The 27260-nt window shown below is 54.9% G+C and overlaps 7 protein-coding genes across 7 annotated transcripts; 6 read left to right on the forward strand and 1 right to left on the reverse strand.

Annotated features, from left to right (window-relative positions):
- Positions 1–5586: 5586 nt before the first annotated feature.
- IUM83_16739 (Glycosyltransferase AER61, uncharacterized) lies at positions 5587–7143 on the forward strand (the record flags this gene model as incomplete). The annotated part of the gene is made up of 1 exon (XM_067941644.1): positions 5587–7143. One exon carries the CDS (start codon positions 5587–5589, stop codon positions 7141–7143), a length of 1557 nt encoding a protein of 518 aa, XP_067781229.1.
- A 601-nt stretch (positions 7144–7744) lies between these two features.
- IUM83_16740 (uncharacterized protein) lies at positions 7745–9670 on the forward strand (the record flags this gene model as incomplete). Its single annotated transcript, XM_067941645.1, has 1 exon — positions 7745–9670. The coding sequence occupies one exon, from the start codon at positions 7745–7747 to the stop codon at positions 9668–9670; it is 1926 nt and encodes a 641-aa protein (XP_067781274.1).
- Positions 9671–10717: 1047 nt separating this feature from the next.
- On the forward strand, positions 10718–12175 carry IUM83_16741 (Glycosyltransferase AER61, uncharacterized; the record flags this gene model as incomplete). The annotated part of the gene is made up of 1 exon (XM_067941646.1): positions 10718–12175. One exon carries the CDS (start codon positions 10718–10720, stop codon positions 12173–12175), a length of 1458 nt encoding a protein of 485 aa, XP_067781208.1.
- Positions 12176–12776: 601 nt separating this feature from the next.
- Positions 12777–14702, forward strand: IUM83_16742 (uncharacterized protein; the record flags this gene model as incomplete). The annotated part of the gene is made up of 1 exon (XM_067941647.1): positions 12777–14702. One exon carries the CDS (start codon positions 12777–12779, stop codon positions 14700–14702), a length of 1926 nt encoding a protein of 641 aa, XP_067781273.1.
- A 194-nt stretch (positions 14703–14896) lies between these two features.
- IUM83_16743 (DNA excision repair protein ERCC-6) lies at positions 14897–17553 on the forward strand (the record flags this gene model as incomplete). Its single annotated transcript, XM_067941648.1, has 3 exons — positions 14897–16922; positions 17037–17447; positions 17540–17553. 3 exons carry the CDS (start codon positions 14897–14899, stop codon positions 17551–17553), a joined length of 2451 nt encoding a protein of 816 aa, XP_067781295.1.
- Positions 17554–18534: 981 nt separating this feature from the next.
- IUM83_16744 (Pre-mRNA-splicing factor ATP-dependent RNA helicase PRP16) lies at positions 18535–22124 on the forward strand (the record flags this gene model as incomplete). Its single annotated transcript, XM_067941649.1, has 4 exons — positions 18535–21694; positions 21784–21797; positions 21872–21904; positions 21999–22124. 4 exons carry the CDS (start codon positions 18535–18537, stop codon positions 22122–22124), a joined length of 3333 nt encoding a protein of 1110 aa, XP_067781210.1.
- Positions 22125–24178: 2054 nt separating this feature from the next.
- Positions 24179–24561, reverse strand: IUM83_16745 (10 kda chaperonin; the record flags this gene model as incomplete). The annotated part of the gene is made up of 2 exons (XM_067941650.1): positions 24179–24475; positions 24559–24561. 2 exons carry the CDS (start codon positions 24559–24561, stop codon positions 24179–24181), a joined length of 300 nt encoding a protein of 99 aa, XP_067781275.1.
- Between the last annotated feature and the right edge of the window lie 2699 nt (positions 24562–27260).

Here is a 27260-nt window from a genome sequence, read left to right on the forward strand (position 1 = left end):
GATCGCGCGCTGCAGGCGCAGCGCGCGGAGAGCCTTGAGCTTTAACATCACGCGCTGCAGCAGCAGCGCGCGGAGTACTGAGAGCCCCAGCGGAAGCGAATGGGGTATCGCTCTCAGTTCGCGAACGCTTCGAGCTCGAGGTGTCCGATTCGTCCCCTTCACGCGGGCGAATGTTCTTGACATGAGGGTCGAGCGATTCGCTCGACACTGAGTCTTTGCGCTTTGAGGGCGAGTCCTCCTCGCCCTCCATATCTTCATCGTCGTCGTCGAAGTCGACGACGTCGCCGTACTTCACCTTCTGGCGCTCGAAGTAGTCGTCGATGGAGAGATGACTCCCCATCGACTTTGCGGACTTCTTCTGAGGCGCGCTCATCGTTGAATGAGCGCGGATTTCTTCTCCAAACGCGGAGAATTGACGAATGGTCAATTCCAAAGATTGACATGCGGAGACCCCGCGCGCCTCACCTTAAGGGGGGGATGGTGTAACGGGGTTACACGTACAAGTGGCTGCAAGCCACTTGTGAATTTAACAGATAGGATATCTGTTGAAAGTTTTAGATACTTCCTCACCTTGGTGTAAGACACACCAATGGATACATTGAAGTGGGCCACCGCAATGAGTGGTCCACACCTACCCAAAGATCCTATTGGTAGAAAGCAGCATCTTTCTACCAATCAGAGACATGCATATTAGCGGGGCCCTGACAGCCAGCCGCTGTCAACCCCTTTCATAGATGATAAACAGTTTTTAGCAGATTTAGGTGGAAGATCAATTTACAAGCAATACAGTTCTCATTTTACCTTAAACTAGCTACTTGGAGTCTTGTCTAAGTTAAATTATATTTGTGTATTCAAATATAATTAACCTAAGTAATTACTAAGTACTTACGCTTCCTCATACACGTAGCGCGACGTGTAAGCTAAAGTAGTGAGTCAAGTTAGACCCACTACATGGGGGGAATATTCTGCTCTGATTTAATAGTTAGAGGCGGTGAGGCCTCGACTATAACTAATCCCTAATGTATATACAAATATCTATTATAGACCGAGCCTTCGGTCTAATCCTACAACCGGACGAGCCTTCGTCTTAAGTCCGGATTCTTAATAGGAGGCAAAAGGTGTATTCACTATGACTATCTGGAGAGCTCGGCGAGAATTTATTAGGGCCCGCCGAGCCTCGCAGTCACTAACTAGCTTTCTGTCACTCTGGCGCGGTGAATGTGAGTAGCCAATAGGAGACCTCGGTCGTCTTCTCTCAAACTCTCGACGCCGTTAGACCTCGGACCGGTGGCTCCACTCCGCAGTCAAAACCCAATCTCACAATGGTTCCGCTGCGAGCATGGGTAAAACCAGCCGTTGTAGTAGCGGTCAGACCCAATCGAGCCGAAGGGGGGTCTCCTGTCGCTTGAGAGGCTGCAGCAGCTATCTGTGGCTGCACGTGTTCCATAACGCAAGCGACTTGGACGATGGCAGGCGCACTGGGCGCTCCGACGTTTAATGAAACTTGTTGTGGTGGGGGAGAAGCCTGCACAAGCTCTGGCGTAAGGTTACGCGCCACCGGGGCTTGGTGGGTTGGGTCAGCTTCGCTCCCCATTGCCGGACGGGGGATTCTTGATCAGTGCTTCAAATATTGTTGAGTCGTGAACCACACGTAGATCACACAGAGTAACAGTCCAATGATTGGATAATATTAGTCAAACACTGGGCCAATCAAATTTGGTCAGTTTAATTCTCAACCGAGCATACGGGGTAGGGTACGCATGTAACGCATGCGTCGAGAAAAACGCTTCGGTTGAGAACCGGCCTAAGGTAAGCAACCAGCTTAGTAGCACCAGCATTTCGTCCAATAAAATCTTTCAAATACCAAATGGTAGGCTAAAACAGTTTTTTGCAGCATTTCGAGGAATTTGACTGGATAAAATACCGGTGCTCCTGAACTGGTTCGGTAAACCCCGAAGCATTTCGATGGGGAGTCCTCCGTTGCCGAGTGTGGCATTCGTGCTGCACGACCAGAAGAATGCAGACGCTCTGCAGACCGTCGGGGTCCTCATTTGCAACTTTCTCGGCCCATCCCCCAACTTGTCGTTCCAAGAAGTCTGCTTGATGGAGTCCATCCCACTAATGGAGTGGGTGTGGGAGCACAGCTGCACCTCAGAGGACGCTAGGTCGTCGAGGTGGACTCTCTGTAATTTCCTGCGGTCGGACCCGCACTACAGTCACTTCCAGTTGGACCGCTCACTGCAGGTCGCGTCAAGTCGTGGGAACTTGACAATGGTTAAATGGTTGATGGACCATTTTCCATGTCGACAAGTGTCCGTCGAGGTGGTGGAAGCGGCGGCTGCACACGGTCCTGTTCGCCCTGGATGGCGGGGAGAACAATTCTCCAGATGAACCATGCCAGAAGAAGAGAAAAATCGTCCACGGCGGTCGATGGTCTAGTAGTACCAGTACGACGGAGGACAGTGGGCTGCAGGTCTGCTGGGGCGGCCGCAGCGTCGAGATCGCGTTCTGGAACCGACACTGTGAAGCATGTGTGATAACGGATACATAACGGACCGTGAGATGCGTGTAGCAAGCTGGCTGCAAGATAAGACGAGCAAGCTACTCCACCCTCAGCCATAATGGAGAAACGTGAACTGAATAACCAGCCAGTATATCTGAAATATATGACCCCATCCACTCGGTTGATATCCGATGCGGCGATTCATATCCATTTAAGAAAACCAAACAGGGTACGGTTGGCGCGTATCGTTTGTGCTGGATGACCAGCGCAATGCTGGTACCCTGCGGAATATTGGAAACGTTGTCTTCTCTTTCTAGGACCATCACGCTTCGTGAAGCGAGTGTTTTTCGTTCAATCACGCGGGTCTGGCATCCGTGTTGTTCTGGTGGGGCCATGCCAACCTCTTCCGACCCGTTTTATTTTAGTTTCAGTGGGAATTTGTCGGGGTCATGAAAATTGCTGGCTTGCCTGTTCGAGGTGATTTAGAGGTCCTGGAGTGGTTCAAGATCCATTGTACATGTACGTGCTGTGAAATGAGTGTCGAGGTGGTCGAATTGGCTGCAAGAAATAACGACACTGCAATTATTGCTTGAGTGAAAGTAATGAAATGGCTTCAGTGTCGGCTGTTGCACAAAAGCGATGGACCTTGACGCTTCAATCGGCCACATGAATGTGCTCTTATGGCTTCATGAGAACACGACTGCTGGATGTACAGTAACTGCTATGGATACGCTGCAGCAAGCAGTCATCTGGACGTGCTAAATGGCTATACGAGAATCGCGCCGAGGGTTGTTCTGGCGTAGCCATCGAGAAGGCTGCATGGAGTTTGAACGTCAAAATGGCAACGAGGCTGTACCAACATTTTACCCACACGAGTTTGGTTACATCGTCATCAAAGCACTAACACAAGCTAAGCTAGTGACAGGGAACCACTGCAACGGATGAATCCGTTTTTTGTGACGAAGTGGCGCTCCAGTAGCCAAACGTTGCACGGCAATGGCCAAATTCGTATTGCTGTCTGTGAACTGTCCTCTAGTAGCAGGTAGGCGCTGGTCCTTGAAACACGTGGCACCACTGGCTGTGGTCCAAGTGCGTATCTTTCGCTGAGTCGGGCGTACTCGCTATGCGGGTCGATCCGACTATTGGGCTGGTACTGGGAGTGCGCTACGACGACTGTGGTGATTGAGCCTCCTTCGTCTTCGTTCGACAATTATGCGGACACCAAACCTCTTCGAGGCGACAGTCGGGTTACCGAGGCGTTCAAGGACGGGGAATTCAATGTGGCTGCAGTAAGGAGGTGCTCGCCATGTAGAAAGAAGGTTACCACAAACGACTCCGAGTTCGAAACGAAGTGGTGCCTCGCTCAGTTCTCGCGGTCGGACCCGCACTATTACAACTGGCAATTTGCAGAGTCCATGACAGTGGTCGTTGAGCGTGGGAATTTAGCGATGGTCCCGTGGTTGATGCAGCATTTTCCGGAGTGTGAAGTGGTCGTCGATGTCGTCCAACGGGCTATCAGCAATGGTCATCTGCAGCTTTTGCAGTACCTGTTTGAGCATGGCGGGGGTGAGACGAACGGATGATTCGAGAATGGAAATTGAGGGTGCAGGTAAAGCAGCACGTGGGATTCGCTGGGGTGTCTGCAGTATTAAAGGCGCACTTCACTTCAACCACATCGCCGTCACTTCATGACCACTCGTTGTTTAATGCAGTTGTTAGTTGACGGGTCGCCCCATAAACTTTACCTTGCAACCGTCCCGTAAGTTGTCCCGTAATACGAATTGTAAATTTCCACGTAACTATAAATTATGTGCCCGTAATAAATTCGGGACCCGGGGGGGAATGGCTGCACGCGAATCGTTCGGAGGGATGCACGGTTACTGCTCTCGAGGGCGCGTTGAACAACGACCGGTTCACTGGCTACGATTTCATTTTCCGATGCTTGGGCCGAGCATCGTGATGCCCCCGATGTACAGCCCGAACAGCTTCGAAACGCTACATCAATTATCCGAATATGCTTCGTAACTGGGTCTTCCGCGATGAAATATTGCTAGTTCTGGAGAATTACACGAAGTCGCGTGGTGCGTGGATACAGCGATGGTTGCAAGAAAAGTATCGTGAAGAATAAGCCGCACAACCAATCGCTCTATCTTAGCATATTGATCCTACTAAGGTGCTATGCGAACGTTCAGTTTTTTTTTTTTTTTCGTGGAGAACTTGTTGTAGCGAACTAGAATACAGTAACCGAATTCGGACTAAAAGGCCAGTTGCTATGGTTTAACCCCATAACATTTCCCATCACATCCTTTGTTTCGCGAACGACACCATATTGGCTCCCGCTGTAAGCCAGATTAAAGGGGTAAAGGAGAACATACAGTACAAAACGCACGAGGTGCGGTCCCCCAGCAAGCGGATTCTACCGTATAGCCCATGAGTATATACCGTACTATACCGTACTCAGGCCAAATTTGATCATCATGAAAACGCGACACGAGTGTTTGTAAACATATGCGCGCCAAATACGGCGCATACGGAAAACTGTACATGTATTACTTACCACACTTATTATAGCGCGAAATCAATCAGAGGTTTCATCAGCGGCGCTAGTAAGCACCTATGAGTATTAGGTAGCTCCATTCAGTTTATCTATTGTTCAAACGCGTGAGTGTAATACACTCACACTGCTGTATTAACAACATATTACAGCATCCACTGTCCTAAATCTCTTTGTTGAGCACGTAGGACAGCGCTTACTTATCACTTCTTACCTAATTTGTTCGTATTTGATATGAAAGGTATACATTTGTGTTTGACTACAACGTTAAGTACGTCCTCAACATCGGCTAAATCGAATATTCAAGGTTATTAGGTGTGCATTTGGAATCAGGACTATTCAGCCCTATCTCAAAACGCTATCCTCGACATGCGTGGCCATCATCTGTCAGAGGAAAACCATATGCGATTCAGACATGTCTGTACGCGTGATGCAGTCCTCTGTCAAACACTTTCCCTGGGTTCACGCTCAGTATCGGATTTGCGTAGCTGGCCAAGAACTTGTTGGTCTCCAAGCACAGTTCTAAAGCATGGACTCGCTGACGACTATGGACCAGCGATCGCGGACGAAATTCAGAGATCCTCGATGGCTCCAACTCCTGCTCGGAGGCTCTGCCTTGTTCTCGGTGATGATGCTCTTTTCCCTGTGGACGAAGCTACCGTCGCACGAGGCCTTGCGTCGGCCAGCTTCACCAATTCCGACGACCCCAGCACAGCTAGCCACGCAGCCAAAGGCGGATCTCTTCACCCTTGTCCAGAAGCGCCGGAATGCGACCGTGACCGCCAAGCCCAAGGTTCTCCATATTGACGACTTGACGCTCTCCGAGTCGTACCAACACTGGGCACCTGTTATCCAATCCGAATGTGTCCACGGAATGGACGGCCGAGCGGCACCGTGCATCAAGGAAGCCAACAAAACGAATCTGGTCGAGGCGCAGGAGCTCCTGTATCCTGCGTTTAGACTCAAGTTGCCTAGTTTCACGAATGGCCCGATGCAGAGCAAGTGGCTCTCGGGTGGTCTTCACGTTGCACGGATGCGTGTATCGGAGGACCAACAGTGGGCGGAGTACCCAACGTTCCAGGGCCAGAATATGGTCTTTTCAAACGCGGTGTATCGAGGAGACCCGCCGCCGGACATTTGGTCGGACAAAGGCTGCATGGGCCACGACGTATCCCACGCGTCCTTCATGGAGAAGATGAATTCCAGCGAGCTGGAGAATGAAATGCAAGTGGATACACTAGTCGTCGCGACGAGCCCCGATTCCTGGTCCTTCCAGCACTTCATCGATCGCGTTGCAGTTGTCTGGAGTCAGGCGCAACTTGTGATCCCTACCACGGAGAAGAACGGCACGGTGATCGTAACAGGAAGGGAGCCCCGCGACTCGATCGTGAACGAGATCTACGACGTGATGGTTGGGCAACACCTTCACGAGCCCAAGTTGGTCGCTGCAAAGCGGCTCGTATTTTCGTGCCGTGCACCTCTGATTCATCCCTTCACGACGCAGCGTATCACGGAAAATATCTTGCGAGAGCTGCCACCACCGAAGAGTAGTTCTAGGCCTGATCGTGATATCATCTTGTTCCTTTCACGATCGAGGGGTGGTCAAGCAGTTAATGGCGGGCGCCGGATTTTGAATGAGCCAGAGTTATTCGACGCAATTTCAGCGAGACTGAATGCCACCGGCCGGCCGGAAAAGCTCATGTACTTCAAGCACGATGAATTTAACGGACTGGAGGATGTTGCGACCTTCATGCGCGATCGCGTGAAAATGATGATCGGACCCCATGGAGCGGCATTTTACAACGCGCGCTTTGCTGAACCTCGAACTGCGCTCATCGAGATTGTTCCGGATCCCAGCCAATTTTTCGTGCCGTGCTTCTGGGAGCAAGCACGGCTTCTTGGTCAGGACTACTCGGCTCACGTGGGTAACACCCAGAACGGACAAAATGACATGATTGTTGATGAGGTCCAGGACGTGGTCGAACTGGTTCTGAAGCGGTTGGAGTACCTGGATAATTCGTATCGCATGGAAGATTCGCTTGGTCACACGTACGCGTGGGACGTTGAGGCAGTCTCCGTAAAATGAGAGTAGCGGAGACTCATCGAATCAAATAGACATCAATAATATAGGTTAAGCTAGTATCTTGAACGATCCTTGTTCCAACGGTAGAAGCAGCCCCGAAAGGGGAAAGCGGTTATTTGAGGCGACCCAGTGGTGCGATGATGTCGAACTTATTTGGCGAATAGATAAATGCATATTTCTTTCAGACTCGGGTCACAATGCATTTTCGAACGCCAAAAAGTGGCGTGAATATGGTCAAGGTGCAAGAAGTGACAAATAGCTGTACAGACCGTGCTAACCGACCTTGAAAGCGTGTCCCAGAGACCTCCTGCGTCTAGATTTCTCGCTAGGTTAATCGAAGCGCAGCGAGTTCGCTGGATGTGTTCAAAGCTCCTGATCCCCTTGCAGCCCCACGCTCCCGCCCCAGTTAAAGGGTAATGGATAGCGCTCGTTTAGCACATCCCCTTCATTTCATTGGTCGCACGCGCTCGTTAGCGGTTGAAGCGCATGTTGAAGCTGTCGTACCGCGACAAGTCGCTTAGTTGCGGTTGAAGTCGTAGTGGATGATCAGCTACGCGACCTCGAGCGGTCATTCTTCCTTCTTCTTCCGCGAGAACAAGAGAACATGTTTTCCCCGCTGCTGTGTGTGGAGCTGGTGCTGCTCAACCGCCCAGACGCTTCCGCGCTGCAGGACGTTGCGCCGACCATCGCCGATTTCCTGGGACCTGACCGCAATCTGTCGCTGCACGAGGCGTGCAACACCGGATCCCTCAAACTACTGGACTGGATCTGGCGCGTGAGCTGCGACCGCAGCAATGACAGAGCTGCAAGTTGGTCGCTGGCCAACTACTTGCAGTCGGACGCTCACTACTACCAGTGGCAGTTCTCCGAGTCGTTGGAGGTGGCGGCCGGACTAGGAGACATCGACGTTGTCCAGTGGCTCTTTCAGCATTTCAGAGGCTGCCAAGTGGCGGTGGAGGTGGTGGAGGCGGCTGCGAAGAACGGGCACTTGGGTGTGCTGCAATTCCTGCTGGCTCATGATGCTGAGAACCGAGGGAGATCGGAGCTGAGACGTGCGGATCATGCGGTGCACTGGGGTGGGCACAGTCTGGCTGACGCAGTGGAGAATGGCCACTCGGAGGTTGTCCAATACCTGTATCGGTGTGCTTCGCATCGATACGATGAAGCGGAGGTTACGCGTGCTATCAAGACTGCGTTGAGGGTTGGCGAGATGAAGTTGGCGGAGTTTCTGCTGCCGCGAGGCAGGTGCATTCTGGACTACGCTGAGTTCTGCTCGCACCCGGACGTGATCGAGTGGAAACTGGACTGCGGGTACTACCGTCGTGACCCTTTCAGTGCTGGGGCTGCGATCAAGTATTTGGTCCGATCCGGACGCTTGGACCTGATGCAGCGCATTGCAGAGCAGCATTACCCGCCCCCAGAAAATGCCGACTGGTCCGCAGATTGGCGCTCTGCCATGGTGCACGCGTGCGTAAACGGAGGCAAAGAGATTTTGCAATGGCTGATGGAGCATCCGGCCGGACGGTGGACGTGCCGTGGCGACGACCGACTCTTCTCGGAGCTCGTTTTCAGCGCTGCGTACAAAGGAAACATCCAAGTGATGCAGTACTTGTTTGAACAAGGGGCTGTCGACAAGGTCAGGGATGCGCTGTTGCATGCGATTCGAGAAGGCCACTTTCACATGGTGAAGTGGCTCATTGAACACTTCCCAGAGTCGGAGAGTATTCCAAACTATTGCGTGTTGGACGAAGCCGCGAGGTATGGGCGCCTAGAGATGCTGGAGTATTTTCAAGGACTCGATGCGTCGGTTATCTGTGGATACGTTCCTTCACGAAGAACAGCAAGAAATTCAGTCGGTGGTGACATGGTGCAAATGTTCATACACGCTTCGGATGGCTATCTGAAAGTACACTCCACTTTGTGTCGATATCGCTCGACATGGAACCCAACTGATGCCATGGATGACGCAGCAGCTAACGGGCAGCTGGACGTGGTGAAGTGGCTGCACACTCACCGATCCGAGGGCTGCACGATTGCTGCGATGGACTGCGCCGCTGCCAACGGCCACCTAGACGTGGTGCAATGGCTCCACGAGCATCGGTCGGAAGGGTGCACGACGAAGGCAATGGATGGCGCGGCTGAGAACGGCCACCTCGCCGTGGTCAAGTGGCTCTACACGAACGGTGTCGAGGGTTGCACGCTCAAGGCCGTCGAGGGAGCACTGCGGAATGGCCACTTGCGCGTGGCCGTGTGGCTACACAAACACCACCCAGCACTCAATCCCGCGAGCGTGGAGCTGTGGAGACGCCCGCCCGACCTGTTCGAGCTGCTGCTCTTCCAGTGCGCCCACCTCGGCGGCAGCTTCAGCCCCGGACTCGTCGAGCACGCGCGTGAGATGTTACTGGGCGGCAGCTCCAAGTCCAACCACAGACACATCATTGCCTGGCTGCAGGAGAAGTTCCCAGCAGCGCCCGGGGCCCGCGAGGAGCAGAGGCAGGAGGAGGAGGAGCAGTGGTGGGGCGGAATGTAGCCATGTCGAAGCCTGTGACTGACGTCATGCGCGACTATCGAAATTCAGCCCTGCTCTCTAGCAGCAATCTAGTTAAGTAGCACTAATTATCGCTTGACGAATTGTGAAAACACAAAATCACTCTTTAACTGACATGTTACGGTACTCTCCTTCGTCCTCGACGTTCCTCGGCCCATTCCTGGACTTCTGGCGCGATGTCTCCGTCACCTTCGGCCGCCGCTCCTGAAGCCCCCAGGGCGTCTACAGACACGCCGCCACCTTCACCACCTGCTTCTGTGTCTCTTCTTTTCAACGATGCAACTCCGCCGCCGTCTCCCGCTCTAGAAGCTGCGTTCGAAGCATCCGCGGCAGTGACTTCGCTGCTCGATCGACTGTTTGTTGAAATGTGTTGCTGCGATTGATGGGACGGCTGCTGTTGTTGCTGTGGACGGAGCTGCAGTTGTGGCTGAAGCGGCGAAAGAATACCATTGCTGATAGTTGGGGTGTGCTCGAGCTGCGATCTAGCTGCTTGCACCGGTAGTGCTGACGCCGACGCAGGACCGAATGAAAGCGAGCGATGCGCACGGCGAGGCGCTGATTGTACAGGAGGACCTCGACGTAGATCGCCGCTCTGCGGCGTCTGGCAGTGAGTTGGTTGCCAGCCTTCCATAATGGAAATGAAGTGTCATTTCGATAGCTTTCGAGGTACTTACATACTTCAAAACTGTATGTGCATGCTGAAGCCTAGTGTACCCATGCGGGAGGTTCAGGGGGGGGGGGGGGGGGGGGTAAAAGGAGGTTTGGAGAGGTTCAGAAACAGCAAAATCAAACCTCCATAGTAGAGGTAAAGAAAGGGTTCGCGAGCTGAACGTTCACACTACTGTCAAACAGTTTCCCTGGGTTCACGCTCAGTATCGGATTTGCGTAGCTGGTCAAGAACTTGTTGGTCTCCAAGCACAGTTCTAAAGCACGGACTCGCTGACGACTATGGACCAGCGATCGCGGACGAAATTCAGAGATCCTCGATGGCTCCAACTCCTGCTCGGAGGCTCTGCCTTGTTCTCGGTGATGATGCTCTTTTCCCTGTGGACGAAGCTACCGTCGCACGAGGCCTTGCGTCGGCCAGCTTCACCAATTCCGACGACCCCAGCACAGCTAGCCACGCAGCCAAAGGCGGATCTCTTCACCCTTGTCCAGAAGCGCCGGAATGCGACCGTGACCGCCAAGCCCAAGGTTCTCCATATTGACGACTTGACGCTCTCCGAGTCGTACCAACACTGGGCACCTGTTATCCAATCCGAATGTGTCCACGGAATGGACGGCCGAGCGGCACCGTGCATCAAGGAAGCCAACAAAACGAATCTGGTCGAGGCGCAGGAGCTCCTGTATCCTGCGTTTAGACTCAAGTTGCCTAGTTTCACGAATGGCCCGATGCAGAGCAAGTGGCTCTCGGGTGGTCTTCACGTTGCACGGATGCGTGTATCGGAGGACCAACAGTGGGCGGAGTACCCAACGTTCCAGGGCCAGAATATGGTCTTTTCAAACGCGGTGTATCGAGGAGACCCGCCGCCGGACATTTGGTCGGACAAAGGCTGCATGGGCCACGACGTATCCCACGCGTCCTTCATGGAGAAGATGAATTCCAGCGAGCTGGAGAATGAAATGCAAGTGGATACACTAGTCGTCGCGACGAGCCCCGATTCCTGGTCCTTCCAGCACTTCATCGATCGCGTTGCAGTTGTCTGGAGTCAGGCGCAACTTGTGATCCCTACCACGGAGAAGAACGGCACGGTGATCGTAACAGGAAGGGAGCCCCGCGACTCGATCGTGAACGAGATCTACGACGTGATGGTTGGGCAACACCTTCACGAGCCCAAGTTGGTCGCTGCAAAGCGGCTCGTATTTTCGTGCCGTGCACCTCTGATTCATCCCTTCACGACGCAGCGTATCACGGAAAATATCTTGCGAGAGCTGCCACCACCGAAGAGTAGTTCTAGGCCTGATCGTGATATCATCTTGTTCCTTTCACGATCGAGGGGTGGTCAAGCAGTTAATGGCGGGCGCCGGATTTTGAATGAGCCAGAGTTATTCGACGCAATTTCAGCGAGACTGAATGCCACCGGCCGGCCGGAAAAGCTCATGTACTTCAAGCACGATGAATTTAACGGACTGGAGGATGTTGCGACCTTCATGCGCGATCGCGTGAAAATGATGATCGGACCCCATGGAGCGGCATTTTACAACGCGCGCTTTGCTGAACCTCGAACTGCGCTCATCGAGATTGTTCCGGATCCCAGCCAGTTTTTCGTGCCGTGCTTCTGGGAGCAAGCACGGCTTCTTGGTCAGGACTACTCGGCTCACGTGGGTAACACCCAGAACGAACAAAATGACATGATTGTTGATGAGGTCCAGGACGTGGTCGAACTGGTTCTGAAGCGGTTGGAGTACCTGGATAATTCGTATCGCATGGAAGATTCGCTTGGTCACACGTACGCGTGGGACGTTGAGGCAGTCTCCGTAAAATGAGAGTAGCGGAGACTCATCGAATCAAATAGACATCAATAATATAGGTTAAGCTAGTATCTTGAACGATCCTTGTTCCAACGGTAGAAGCAGCCCCGAAAGGGGAAAGCGGTTATTTGAGGCGACCCAGTGGTGCGATGATGTCGAACTTATTTGGCGAATAGATAAATGCATATTTCTTTCAGACTCGGGTCACAATGCATTTTCGAACGCCAAAAAGTGGCGTGAATATGGTCAAGGTGCAAGAAGTGACAAATAGCTGTACAGACCGTGCTAACCGACCTTGAAAGCGTGTCCCAGAGACCTCCTGCGTCTAGATTTCTCGCTAGGTTAATCGAAGCGCAGCGAGTTCGCTGGATGTGTTCAAAGCTCCTGATCCCCTTGCAGCCCCACGCTCCCGCCCCAGTTAAAGGGTAATGGATAGCGCTCGTTTAGCACATCCCCTTCATTTCATTGGTCGCACGCGCTCGTTAGCGGTTGAAGCGCATGTTGAAGCTGTCGTACCGCGACAAGTCGCTTAGTTGCGGTTGAAGTCGTAGTGGATGATCAGCTACGCGACCTCGAGCGGTCATTCTTCCTTCTTCTTCCGCGAGAACAAGAGAACATGTTTTCCCCGCTGCTGTGTGTGGAGCTGGTGCTGCTCAACCGCCCAGACGCTTCCGCGCTGCAGGACGTTGCGCCGACCATCGCCGATTTCCTGGGACCTGACCGCAATCTGTCGCTGCACGAGGCGTGCAACACCGGATCCCTCAAACTACTGGACTGGATCTGGCGCGTGAGCTGCGACCGCAGCAATGACAGAGCTGCAAGTTGGTCGCTAGCCAGCTACTTGCAGTCGGACGCTCACTACTACCAGTGGCAGTTCTCCGAGTCGTTGGAGGTGGCGGCCGGACTAGGAGACATCGACGTTGTCCAGTGGCTCTTTCAGCATTTCAGAGGCTGCCAAGTGGCGGTGGAGGTGGTGGAGGCGGCTGCGAAGAACGGGCACTTGGGTGTGCTGCAATTCCTGCTGGCTCATGATGCTGAGAACCGAGGGAGATCGGAGCTGAGAGGTGCGGGTCATGCGGTGCACTGGGGTGGGCACAGTCTGGTTGACGCAGTGGAGAATGGCCACTCGGAGGTTGTCCAATACCTGTATCGGTGTGCTTCGCATCGATACGATGAAGCGGAGGTTACGCGTGCTATCAAGACTGCGTTGAGGGTTGGCGAGATGAAGTTGGCGGAGTTTCTGCTGCCGCGAGGCAGGTGCATTCTGGACTACGCTGAGTTCTGCTCGCACCCGGACGTGATCGAGTGGAAACTGGACTGCGGGTACTACCGTCGTGACCCTTTCAGTGCTGGGGCTGCGATCAAGTATTTGGTCCGATCCGGACGCTTGGACCTGATGCAGCGCATTGCAGAGCAGCATTACCCGCCCCCAGAAAATGCCGACTGGTCCGCAGATTGGCGCTCTGCCATGGTGCACGCGTGCGTAAACGGAGGCAAAGAGATTTTGCAATGGCTGATGGAGCATCCGGCCGGACGGTGGACGTGCCGTGGCGACGACCGACTCTTCTCGGAGCTCGTTTTCAGCGCTGCGTACAAAGGAAACATCCAAGTGATGCAGTACTTGTTTGAACAAGGGGCTGTCGACAAGGTCAGGGATGCGCTGTTGCATGCGATTCGAGAAGGCCACTTTCACATGGTGAAGTGGCTCATTGAACACTTCCCAGAGTCGGAGAGTATTCCAAACTATTGCGTGTTGGACGAAGCCGCGAGGTATGGGCGCCTAGAGATGCTGGAGTATTTTCAAGGACTCGATGCGTCGGTTATCTGTGGATACGTTCCTTCACGAAGAACAGCAAGAAATTCAGTCGGTGGTGACATGGTGCAAATGTTCATACACGCTTCGGATGGCTATCTGAAAGTACACTCCACTTTGTGTCGATATCGCTCGACATGGAACCCAACTGATGCCATGGATGACGCAGCAGCTAACGGGCAGCTGGACGTGGTGAAGTGGCTGCACACTCACCGATCCGAGGGCTGCACGATTGCTGCGATGGACTGCGCCGCTGCCAACGGCCACCTAGACGTGGTGCAATGGCTCCACGAGCATCGGTCGGAAGGGTGCACGACGAAGGCAATGGATGGCGCGGCTGAGAACGGCCACCTCGCCGTGGTCAAGTGGCTCTACACGAACGGTGTCGAGGGTTGCACGCTCAAGGCCGTCGAGGGAGCACTGCGGAATGGCCACTTGCGCGTGGCCGTGTGGCTACACAAACACCACCCAGCACTCAATCCCGCGAGCGTGGAGCTGTGGAGACGCCCGCCCGACCTGTTCGAGCTGCTGCTCTTCCAGTGCGCCCACCTCGGCGGCAGCTTCAGCCCCGGACTCGTCGAGCACGCGCGTGAGATGTTACTGGGCGGCAGCTCCAAGTCCAACCACAGACACATCATTGCCTGGCTGCAGGAGAAGTTCCCAGCAGCGCCCGGGGCCCGCGAGGAGCAGAGGCAGGAGGAGGAGGAGCAGTGGTGGGGCGGAATGTAGCCATGTCGAAGCCTGTGACTGACGTCATGCGCGACTATCGAAATTCAGCCCTGCTCTCTAGCAGCAATCTAGTTAAGTAGCACTAATTATCGCTTGACGAATTGTGAAAACACAAAATCACTCTTTAACTGACATGTTACGGTACTCTCCTTCGTCCTCGACGTTCCTCGGCCCATTCCTGGACTTCTGGCGCGATGTCTCCGTCACCTTCGGCCGCCGCTCCTGAAGCCCCCAGGGCGTCTACAGACACGCCGCCACCTTCACCACCTGCTTCTGTGTCTCTTCTTTTCAACGATGCAACTCCGCCGCCGTCTCCCGCTCTAGAAACTGCGTTCGAAGCATCCGACGGCAGTGACTTCGCTCCGTGCTCTTCCTCCTCTTCAGACGGCGATTCCGACTACTCTCCAGGCTCCAGCGGCAAGAAGAAGAGCCCGAAGAGGAGGAGGATCAAGAGGAAGCGGTTAGGGACAGGAGAAGCCAGGAAGAAGAAGATTAAAACAATGAAAAAAGAAGAAAATGACGGAGAAGAAGACCACGAAGAGCGAAATAGCGACCCACAGGCCTCTACATCCCCCAAGAAGAGGGCCCAGAGCGAGCGCAAAGCCGCGGCCGCCACGTGGGCGGACGACGGCAGCCTGGACCTTTACAGGCGGCGGCTGCACGAGCTGCGTCGGCAGCTGCAGGACGCCGTGGACGAGGGCAAGACGACGTTCTACAACAGTCCGAGACCTGCGGACTACGTTGAGGAAGAAGAAGAAGAAGAGAAGAAAGAAGAAGGAGTAGAAGTTGGAGAAGAAGATGAAGGAGAAGAGAAGCAGAAAGTGGAGACGGGGCCCAAGTTCTACTCGCCGTGGCATGTGACGGAGACGGCGTCGGGGCTGTTGGTGCCGAGCTACGTGCTGACGCAGCTGCTGCCGCACCAACGCGAGTGCCTGGAGTGGCTGCACAAGCTGCATGAGCGGGGAGTGGGTGGCATCTTGGGCGACGACATGGGGCTGGGCAAGACGGTGCAGCTGGCGTCGTTTCTGGGCTCGCTGCATCGAGCGCGACGCCTTCGCACGGTGCTGTTGCTGTGCCCGGCTTCGGTGTTGCTGCAGTGGGTGAGAGAGCTTCACAAGTGGGTTCCGTGGATGCGAGTTGTGCTGCTCCATGCGTCGGGAACTGGTGTGAGTACATCGTTTGCTAGTAATTCGTACGAGCAGCTTATTGATGAGGTATTTCGCTTCGAGGACGAGATGTCGGGCGACGAAGCGGATGAGGAGGAATTAAGTGGTGGGGCGGGAGGGCACGCGCCCACTGGCGGTGGTGTGGTTATCAGCACGTATGAAAATGTTCGGCAGTACCAGAGTCTGTTTCTTACGCGTGAATGGGACTATGTGGTGCTGGATGAGGGCCACCGCGTTCGGAACCCAGATGCCGAGACTACGTTGGCATGCAAACAACTGCGTACGGTGCATCGTATCATTCTGTCGGGTACGCCTATTCAAAATCGACTCCGGGAGCTGTGGTCTCTTTTTGACTTCGTTTATCCCGGACGCTTGGGCACGCTGCCAACTTTCGATGACGAGTTTGTGTTGCCCATCCGAGCCGGTGGATACGCCACGGCTACGAAGATGCAGGTGTTGATGGCGTACAAGTGTGCGTTGGCGCTGAAAGACCTCATCCAGCCGTTCCTTCTTCGCCGCACCAAGCAAGAAGTGCTGACGAACGGTGTTAGCGGTAAAATGGGAGCACTATTGCCTGGCAAACAAGAACAGATTCTATTCTGCCGACTCACGAAGCGCCAGCGCGCACTGTACAAGCGTTTTCTAGCCTCGCCCGAGGTGGCGTCGGTGTTGCGGCGTGATATCCGTCCATTTCGTGCCATTTCAGTACTGCGCCACATTTGCAACCACCCAGACTTGCTAGCTTCCTTTGGTGATGGGAGACTGGCCGATAAACGCCGGCAAAAATATGACGACGATGGGGAGGAAGAAGAGGAAGAGCTGACAGATCTTGCTGGTTTTCTAGATGAAACTGATGACGATAAAGAGGAAGGAGAGAGTGACGAACCTTTTGGTGCTGCATCAGCAAGCGGGAAGATGATCGTGCTACAGAAAATATTAGGGTTGTGGAAGGAGCAAGGCCACCGGGTTTTAATTTTCACGCAAACGCGCAGTATGCTGGACATTTTGGAGAGTTTCATGTCGAGGCTTGGGCATGCATGCTGCCGTCTTGATGGTACTACTGGCGTATCAGAGCGGCAGCAGCGATTAGATGCGTTCAATGCACCTGATAGTGAGCTGTTTGCTTTTTTACTGACCACCCGTGCTGGTGGTATTGGTGTGAACTTAGTTGGAGCCGACCGGGTCGTGGTGTTTGATCCGGACTGGAACCCTTCCACAGACGTTCAAGCTCGAGAACGCGCATGGCGTATCGGCCAGCAGAAACAGGTGACGGTGTATCGACTTGTGACTGCCGGAACCATCGAAGAGAAGATCTACCACAGGCAGATTTTCAAACAGTATCTCACAAGTAAGGTTCTCCACGACGCGAAACGGAAGCGCTGCTTTAACAAGCACTCGCTGCGAGATTTATTCGTGCTGGCTGACGAAAAGGAAGAGGAGGACGGCGTTGCAGAGACGAACGAGCTGTTCCTGGCTGGCAACGTCGAGAGACCTGGTGAGCTGGAAGACGGCGAAGAGGAGGAAACCGAAAATGGCGACACACCCGAGTCGGAGGACAGCAGAAGCCGCACCGAGACAGGTGACAACGATGCTGTACTCAAGCAGCTTTTTGATGGTGGTGACGTCCGTGGCGTATTTGATCACTCCGCCGTCGAGTCGGATGGCGTCCAGAATCAAGAGGCTGATCTGGTCGAGATCGAAGCAACTAAAATCGCACAGGGGGCGCTCAGTGCATTGCGCGCCTCCGGTGCGCTCGTACGACAGCAGCGCGAGACTATCTACACGCCGACTTGGACTGGCCGATCTGGTGCTGCGGGGGATCCTACCCAGCGACGTCAGCAGCCTGCAGCTCGGGGTCGAGGGGCTGTTCGAGGTCGAGGACGGGGTCGTGGAAGAGGTGGGCAAAGCGGTGGACTCTCTTCTCGAGACATGCTCGCCAGGATCAAGCAGAGACGCGGCGGCGTTGCAGCCCAAGCCGCGCCACCTCCGTCGCGTCCTCGTGTTGCAGTCTCTGGATCATCGACCCCACTCAGTGCCAGCGAGATGGCCAAGCGGCTGCACGCGTTCCTCGTCGCCAATGCTGTGGGCGTAACAACGGAGCGGTTGCTCGAGCACTTCGGCAACGTGGTGGCCCCCAAGGACAAACTCGTGTTCCGGCATGTGCTGCGCGACATGGCGGTGTGCCGCGGACGTCGGTGGACGCTCAAACCGTCGTACTCCGTGTCCGACGCGCCCGTCGCAACACCGCAGCAGCAACCGCCGCCTTCTACGCAGCGTCGACGTGGTGCACTCTGGTGACGACATCATATTAAGAAACTATTTCCACTTCAACTAAAAAAATGTTCGCTTAACCAACCAACGTCCACAAGGACACCCCAACCGGTACATTGTACCACGACCATAATTAACCTAACTAACTACTTCACTTTAGTGACTACTGAGTGACCACTACAAGGTGTCCATTTCGTCGCGCAATGGCTCGCTCCAGGGACGTCTCGCGACGCAGTCGCTCTCGCTCGCGGGGGCGCCGCCGCTCGCCCGAGCCCTCGCGCAGACGCAGCCGCAGCCGCAGTCGGTCCCAACCGCGCCGTCGCCGCAGCCGCAGCGTCAATAGAGCCTCCAGGAGCTCTCGCCAACGGTCGGAGTCGCGTGGCAGCCCCTCGCGGCTGTTTGCGCCTCGTTCTCGCGCCCCGGAGCGCGAATCCAGCCGCTCTCGCGTGTCGCTGCTCGGTCTGGACAAGTTGGCGGCGGAGAAGCGCCAGGAGCGTGAAAATCGCGGCTCTGGGGGCCTCAAAACGGCCGAAATAAGAGAAAACAGAGTCGTGAAGCGTGCGTCGCTGCCGCGGCGCCCCGACAGCGCTGCAGGTCTGAATTCCAGTGAATGGGATGAGCCCGAACGGCTGCAGAGCGTGTCGAGCCGCTCCGAGCCTCTGGGGGCCTCGGACACGCCCAGGACGAGTGACGGAGACAGACACAACAGGTCCAGCGCCTCTAGAGGAGAACGGGACGGTAGAAGCAGTAGAAGCAGCAGTAGAAGCACGTGGAGGGGGGAGCAGGACGACCCACCGCCGGCTGCACCCAGTCACCGGCGTCGGGAGAGGCTGGAGGCCCCCAAGAAGCAGTACGACGACGAGGTGGAGGAGGACTTCGACCGCGAGTTCTACCTGAACGACGACGCCGGGGGCGTGGAGGCCCACGAGGGCCACGTGTTCCTGGGCAGCGAGGAGAAGTTCAAGGCCCTGGAGGAGCAGCTGGAGCAGACCCGAGCCAGAGGAGACAACAAGCTCAAGGGCATGTCCGCCAGAGCCTCGGCGCTCTCGGCCGATCAGGAGGCGTGGGAGAAGAACAGGCTGCTCACCAGCGGCGTCGTGGCGTCCGGCAGGGTGGACACGGACTTCGACGACGAGCTGGACGCGCGGGTGCAGATCATGGTGCACAGCACCAAGCCCCCGTTCCTGGACGGGCGGGTGGCGTTCACCACGCAGGTGGAGATGGTGGCGACCGTGAAGGACCCGACGGCGGACATGGCGGTCTGTGCCAGGAAAGGAAGCGAGTTGCTGCGTGAAGTGCGCGAGCAGCGGGAGCGCAACAAGATGAGGAAGCGGTTCTGGGAAGTGGGCGGCTCGCGGATGGGAGACGCCATCGGCGTGAAGAAGGACGCCGGGTCGGATGAAGAAGAGGAGAAGCAGGAGCAGGAGGATGCGGAGAACTACAAGCAGGACTCGCAGTTCTCGACCCACCTGAAGAAGCAGAAGGCGGTGAGTGTGTTTGCCAAGACGCGGACACTTCGTCAGCAGCGTGAGTTCCTCCCGATTTTCCAGTGTCGCGAGGAGCTGCTGCAGGTGATCCGAGAAAACCAGATCGTGGTGATTGTGGGCGAGACGGGATCAGGTAAAACTACACAACTGACGCAGTATCTGCGCGAGGAAGGATACTCGAAGTTCGGGATGATCGGCTGTACGCAACCGCGTCGTGTCGCTGCCATGTCGGTGGCTCAGCGTGTTAGCGAGGAAATGGAGGTCACGCTCGGCGACGAAGTGGGTTACGCGATTCGATTCGAGGATCTTACGTCCGACAAGACTATCATCAAGTATATGACTGAAGGTGTGCTGCTGCGTGAGTCGCTGCGCGAGGCCGATCTCGACTCGTACTCGTGCGTTATCATGGACGAAGCCCACGAGCGTGCCCTCAATACAGACGTGCTCTTCGGTATCCTACGCAAGGTGGTTCAACGTCGCAGCGACTTCAAGCTTGTCGTGACCTCGGCTACGTTAGATGCGGACAAGTTCGCGAGTTTCTTCGGTGGCGTACCCATGTTCACTATCCCGGGCCGAACGTTCCACGTCGACACGCGCTACGCGAAGTCGCCCAGTGAAGATTATGTCGACTCCGCGGTGAAGCAAGTGATGCAGATTCACTTATCTCATCCTCCGGGCGACATCCTGGTATTCATGACTGGTCAAGAGGACATTGAAGCTACGTGTTATGTGCTAGCTGACCGCATGGGCAAGCTGGATGGTGCCCCACCACTTATGGTTCTTCCCATGTATTCGCAGCTGCCGGCAGACTTGCAGGCTAAAATTTTCGACGCCTCCGACATTCGGAAGTGCATCGTGTCAACGAATATCGCCGAGACGTCGCTTACTGTGGACGGCATCAAGTACGTCATCGACACCGGGTACTGCAAGGTCAAGGTGTACAACCCTAAGATTGGCATGGACGCTTTGCAGGTGAGCCCCATCAGTCAGCAAAACGCGAACCAGCGCGCCGGTCGTGCTGGTCGTACAGGTCCAGGAGTAGCCTACCGTCTGTACACGCAGCGGCAGTTTGTCAATGAGATGCTCGAAGCGCAGATTCCTGAGATCCAGCGAACCAATTTGGGTTATGTGGTGTTACTGCTCAAGTCTCTGGGGGTCTCCAACTTACTGGAGTTCGATTTCATGGACCCGCCGCCGCAAGATAACATCATCAACTCCATGTACCAGCTTTGGGTGCTGGGGGCACTGGACAATACTGGCGAGCTCACGGAGATCGGCAAGAAAATGGTGGTGTTCCCTCTGGATCCGCCGCTGGCCAAGATGCTGCTATTTAGCGAGCACCTCGGCTGTTCCACCGAAGTCCTTGTGGTGGTAAGCATGTTGTCGGTGCCTAGTGTGTTCTTCCGTCCGAAGGATCGCGAGGAAGAGAGTGATGCTGCGCGCGAGAAGTTCTTCGTGCCTGAAAGCGATCACCTCACACTGCTGAATGTGTATCAGCAATGGGAAGCCAACCGGCACTCAGCTCAATGGTGCTCTGACCACTTCATTCATGCGAAGGGCCTGCGTAAGGCCCGTGAGGTGCGTGAGCAGTTGGCTGACATCATGAAGCAGCAGCACGTGCGACTTCGCTCGTGCGGTGGGCGCTGGGACGTTGTGCGCAAGGCAATCTGCTCCGCCTACTTCTACAACTCGGCTCAGATCAAGGGTATCGGCGAATACGTGAATATGCTGACGGGCATGCCGTGCAACCTACACCCGAGTGCCGCATTGTTTGGGCTCGGCTACACCCCGGATTTCGTCGTGTACCACGAGCTCATCTACACGAGCAAGGAGTACATGCAGTGCGCTACCGCCGTGGAAGGCGAGTGGCTTGCGGAGCTGGGCCCGATGTTTTTCAGCGTGAAGGAGTCATTCCAGTCGCGGTTGCTGAAGCGTATGAAGGAGAAGGAGGAGGCGGTCGAGATGGAGCACGAGATGGCGGCGTCGCTTCACGGCAAGGAGGACAAGGCCAAGAACGACGTCGAGAAGCGACTCGCAGCCAGTCGCCAGCACAAGAAACAACGCATGAGTGTGGCAGGACCTGGGCGATCAGACCCTCCTGCGAGCTCCTCCACGACTGCTCGACGCCCGCCTCGCCCTCGCCGCTTTGGGTTTTAGAGCTGCTGGGACTGGTAGGATGAACTCGCTCATTGAAGTAGATACTAGTTGAAGTTGTAACGGTGCTGATCCCCATTCTATGTTGCAGGAATTGTTTTTGTGTGCCAGTCAGATTTTGGGAGTAAGACAACTTACTATCACACGAGCTAGCGGACTCCATGTCCATGCATTCGACCTTCGAGCTCACCGTGGTGGACTTCGTGCTATGCCACTAGCCGGCTGTTGCTGGGGTGGAGGAGCTGAGACCACTGGTGACGATTTTCCTGGGGCCGTCGCCGAGTTTGTTGCTTCGACAGTCGTCCAAGTTTTGCCACTGGATCTGGAGTCGAGCTGCACCTTAGTCGAAGAAAGGACTTCGAGGTGGAGTCTCACCAACTACTTACGGTCCGACGTCCACTACTACAAGTGGCAGTTCGTGGAGTCGCTCGAACACGCTGTGTCTCGGCGGGACGCACCTTTTATCGAGTGGCTTTTGACCCAGTTTTCGGGTTGCGTGGTGCCTGCAGGGATTGTTTCGAGCGCAGTTAAATGTGGGGCCGTCGAAATATTGGCATTGATGTTTGACCACGGTCAGGAGACTTGAATAATGGGCGACACTCTGTGGAGTGGGATCGGATTTCCATTGCCATTGACGCGTTCGAGCACCCGGATACTGTTCGTTGGATGTACGATCACGGCCTTCAGGAGGGAGTCAGGGAAGACGTCGGGCCTCTCATCCGAGCATTTCTAACCACCGGCGCAGCGCGCTGCTGGGGTCGCTGATACCTAAAGGTGTGCTTGTTGGGCTACGCTGGCATTAGATGCAGGTGACTGAATGATTGCTGCTACCTAGAGAATTCAGAAGATATACGCATGGTCATGCCAATATTGGCTAGGTGTGGGGGCGTCTGGACCTCATGGAGCTAATCGCACACCGCCTACTATTCGTGCACACGAACTGGCGTCTATGGGAGAACAAGTGGCACGAAGCTCTGAAACGGGCATGCTTCCGTGGAGATCTCCCCATGGTGGCAAGGCTCCTCGAACCTCAGGTTGGGGATCAAGTGTGCCAACCCATTTTTGGCGACGCTTCTACCCCGCTCTTGTCAGCGGCGGCTAAACAAGATCACATCGAGATACTGGAATATTTGAGCAGACAAAGGAAAATTCTTGTCGTACTCGAGAATAAACGGTTGGTGGGGCGAGCGGCCTGCAAAGGCCAGGTGAAGGTTCTGGAGTGGCTATTCAAGCACGCCCCCTGTCCCGCTCAATCTGCTGTCTATGCAAGTATCGACAAGGCAGCGGAGCACGGACACGTAGGAGTACTGGAGTTCCTCCATCAATGGGATCTCTTCACTGCCTTCGCTTGGGGTGACCAGAAACGCCAACGCCTGAACAGTTCAGGCGCGGGTATTCGGCAGTGCATTCGCTTTGGCTGCTAGCAACGGGCACTTGCACGTGCTGAAATGGCTGCATTCCCAACACTATGAAGGGTGCACGGCCGAAGCCATGGATAATGCAGCGTCGAACGGCCATCTAGAGGTAGTGCAATGGCTGCACTCCAATAGAACTGAAGGCTGCACGACTGATGCACTGGATGGTGCAGCGGCGCATGGGCATTTGGCTGTGGTCAAGGGGCTGTACCGAAATCGCCTGGAAGGCGGCACCGTCCAAGCGATCGAGGAAGCTACGCGAAATGGCCATGTGCAAGTGACTGCATGGCTGTTTTCGACTTTTCCGGAGCACATCCCATCGAAAGTGGGGTTTTCTGTGGAGACTAAGAGCAGGTTCGACATGTTGCTCTTTTGCACGAAAACTATTCGTTCCTTGTCACGCCCGAGTTGGTCCGAAACTTGCGGCAAGCGTCCGAAGTGAATAGTGCGCACATCCGAGATTGGCTAAATGAACACTACATGCACTACATGTAGCATACGCAGGAGTAGCAGACAGAAGACATGTTGATATATCCCCACTGAAAGTAGGTCATCCATTGAGCACTTCCAGCAGTGTAGCCATCTGGCGTGGTGTACACCAAGTACGTCAGCAACAGGCAAGTGCAACTTCGTCGTTTAGCACCTCGGCAACATGGAGGCACCAGCAAAAAGCACGCCGGTCTCTACGGTATCAGCAGCTGCACACGAGTTTAGAGAAATTGCCGCACACACCACGTCTCGAATGACACGTCTCCCCCTCCGCCACCGCACAACAAGCAACCCCACCACTGACCACCTCACACGCACAACGCACACAGTCCGAACCGGGCTAACATACTTTATTGCGCGTCCTCTTGGGCTTGAACCGCCTCGAGTCTTGGCTTGCTGTTTGAGGATCTTTTAACACCAAAAAGTCCTCAAATACCCTCTTGCCACCCTCAAAGGAGAGGATAGAGGTGTCTAACCGCGAGAAGTTCGACATCTTACTCGAGCTTGCCCAGGATGTCCTCGTCGCGGAAGAGGAAGAACTCCTGGCCGTCCAGCTTCACCGAGCTGCCGCCGTACTCGGGCAGCAGCACCTTGTCGCCCACCGCGCTCTGCGCCGGCACGAGCGAGCCGTCCGTGGCGCGCGCGCCGGGGCCCACGGCCACCACCTCGCCCTCGTTCTGCTGCTTGGCGTCGGCGTCCGGCAGGTAGATGCCGCTGGCCGTCTTGGCCACGGCCTCGAAGCGCTTGACCAGCACGCGGTTGCCGAAGGGGATCAACTTGCGGAGGGAGCTCTGCAGTTAGGTGTGGCGTAACCGCCGGTTAGCACTAGCTTAAACAAACTCGGGAGACAGGGGGGAGGGAGCTGCCGACGCACCATGACTTGGGGAATTGCGGGCGAGTTGCGAATTGAATTGATGGCGAAGGCGCCGGAAGGCGATTTGTGCGGCGGCCATTGTTGCAACCTTCACGCGACAACCGCACTTCCCTTGAGTTCAGTATTCAGGTAGTGAACGGGGACGGAATTAAAGCGAATCTTTGGGCTGGTTTAGGTAATTTCGATCGGCTACTTCGTGATTACGCGGAAGTTGAGCCACCTTCGCGCGACTTGGCGGTCGGCTTCGATCATTCGAGAACGCCAGGAGCTCGGCTGACGTCAGCTTCAACCGCTCCGCCTTTTGATTGACAAGCATGAAAAGTGCAACAGCAATTGTGTTGCCCTTTAGCCACTTTTCCTACTGGACGCCGTACTTGTGCCCAATTCCGAGTTGAATCTCCCGCCGTCGCACAGCTTCGCCACGCTGTGGTCCTCGAGCTGTAGCACATTCCAGTTGTGCTGCTATGGTTGCCGCCTGTACATGACCCCGCCGCACTCATCCACTTGCTGGCGAGTGGGAGTCGCCAGGAAGTCGGCAGGCGCTCCCGGTGGTTGGCACGTGGTCACTCCGACGGTGTCCAGCTGCTGCTGCTGTGTCGCGGCGTTCGGCTGGTTCTGGGGGACCCTTTTGTCAAGACATGACGCGCTTGACACGCAGAGCTGATGAAACCGTTGCAGGCGTCCACAACGGCAAATGCGGAGAGGTGGACGCTGGGGGACAGATTCGGGACCCGCAGCACCGCGACGTCGCCGCTGAAAAACAGATTTTTCAGCCTGTGGAGGGATTCGAGGGACGGAATGTCCTCCAGTGACAGCAGCGAAGCGACGAACAGCGTCCTGAGGTTCGTCGGGCTGGTCATGAGGGGGAAGGTTGGCAGGCGTTGGTGGATTCTCAGGTGCAGGAACGCGAGGGTCTTCATGTGCTCGAAGAGATGCGTTGGCAATGCGAGCAGGTTCTTGTCCATTCAACGATGCACCATTGTAGTTAGATTTTTTAGTTGATTTTTAGAAGGAGTAAGGCGACGCACAGGTATTCGAGCTGCGTGAAGCTTGCAGACCAGTCTGGGACAGTCTCAATGCCCGTGTAGGCAAGCATTCTACCAATTATACCCTGATCCGGAAAATATTCGGATACGTACATGCTTTGGAGTTGCGTGCACCGCCGCAGTTCGTCGGGAAACGTTGGGAGGTGGCGATTGATAACCTCGACGACTCGTAGATCTCCTGTTATTGCTACTTTGCGCAGTAAATCTGTCGCGTTTCGAGGCACCATCCATTCGGCGTAGTTCCGAGGTGCTTTACCCACATCGATCAAGGCATGGCATGAACAAAACTCCGTCTCAGACCAGACAAAAGTTGCCGTCGTTGAGCCCCGACGTTCCTATCAAATAGTTTGCGGTTTGATTGGGAGCCATGGTCAAGATGACAAGCCACGTCGTCCAGCCAATCGATACGAGCAGCAACAAGCGAGCGGAATTCCGAGCAGTCCGAACGTCTGTATGAAGGCAAAGAGATTTTTCCAGCTCGAGACAATTTTCTGATCTCCCTTGCGCATGGACCATGCTTGGAATTCGTGTTCTGCAGAGTCGAGAGCGTAGGGCTCCGTGGAGACTGCGTCGCGGTTTCTTCTGGTACAAATTGCGCGGCCGTTGAATTAGGCCACTCCATGCTATGTTCGAGTGATCCGCCGATGTGTTATGCAGATGCCCGAGTGCGCGAGAACTGAACGCCATGTTCACGACTCACAAAATAGCTCGGTAGTGCCAGCTATAGTAGGTCTCTACTAGCGTATTTTAACCCAAATAATTAGCATTATGATACCTATTTGATTCATCGTTAGTTCCTCCGAGGACCGTCAAGATGCAATCCATACAAACTGTTCATTTCGATGTTTCCGTGCAGCCTAACCACTTTTCGTAGACTGGATCACAGGGAATACCAATGCCAAGTTGGATCTCCTGCTTCCGGGCCGCCATATAGAGCGGCATCGTCTGGCAAGATACAACCTGCATCCGTTCATTGTAGCACATTCCTGCTACGTTGGCGGTGCCGTTGAATATCTGGCACTGTGCGTACAACACGCCCCCGCAGTTGTCAACGTTCTCTTTCGTCGGGCTTTTGAAGAAATCGGTGACCGTGAAAGCGGACGTGGTACAAGTTTTCACTGTGATCAAGTCGAAAATACGTTGCGTGACCTTGTTTGGTCGGTTTTCGGGCAGATTTTTATCCAAGCACGCAGGGTGCGCCGAACAGAGACGGTGAGATGGATTGCAGACGATGTACCCGTCGCAGCACGCCTGGCTCTCGACGACAATGAGGCTAACAGAACCGACATGGGGTGACAAGTCCGGGATTCGCTGCGTGCTGGTCGTTCCAACCACTTGAAGCAGTTGGAGTTTGGTGAGTTTGTCTAGGCGTGGTATCTGCTCGAGCGCCATCATAATGGCTAGCGTGAGCGATTTTAAGTTTGTTAAGCCGTCCAAGCGGGAGAGTTGAACCAAGTTTTGATGCACAGCCAAGTGCAAATATGTCAATTTTTGCATCCCGTCAAAGAGGTTTTGTGGTAGCGAGACCAAATTGTTGTCGATCGGACGCCCTTCGATGCTTCTATCCATTTACAAAAGATCAGTAGCGTTAATATTGGCCTGCAGTACAAAGAGAGATAAAGCTAACGCACAGCATTTCGAGGTTGTGGAATGTTG

The sequence above is a fragment of the Phytophthora cinnamomi genome (assembly GCF_018691715.1).
Source record: "Phytophthora cinnamomi strain GKB4 chromosome Unknown Contig119, whole genome shotgun sequence".
Taxonomy (NCBI): Eukaryota; Oomycota; class Peronosporomycetes; order Peronosporales; family Peronosporaceae; genus Phytophthora; species Phytophthora cinnamomi.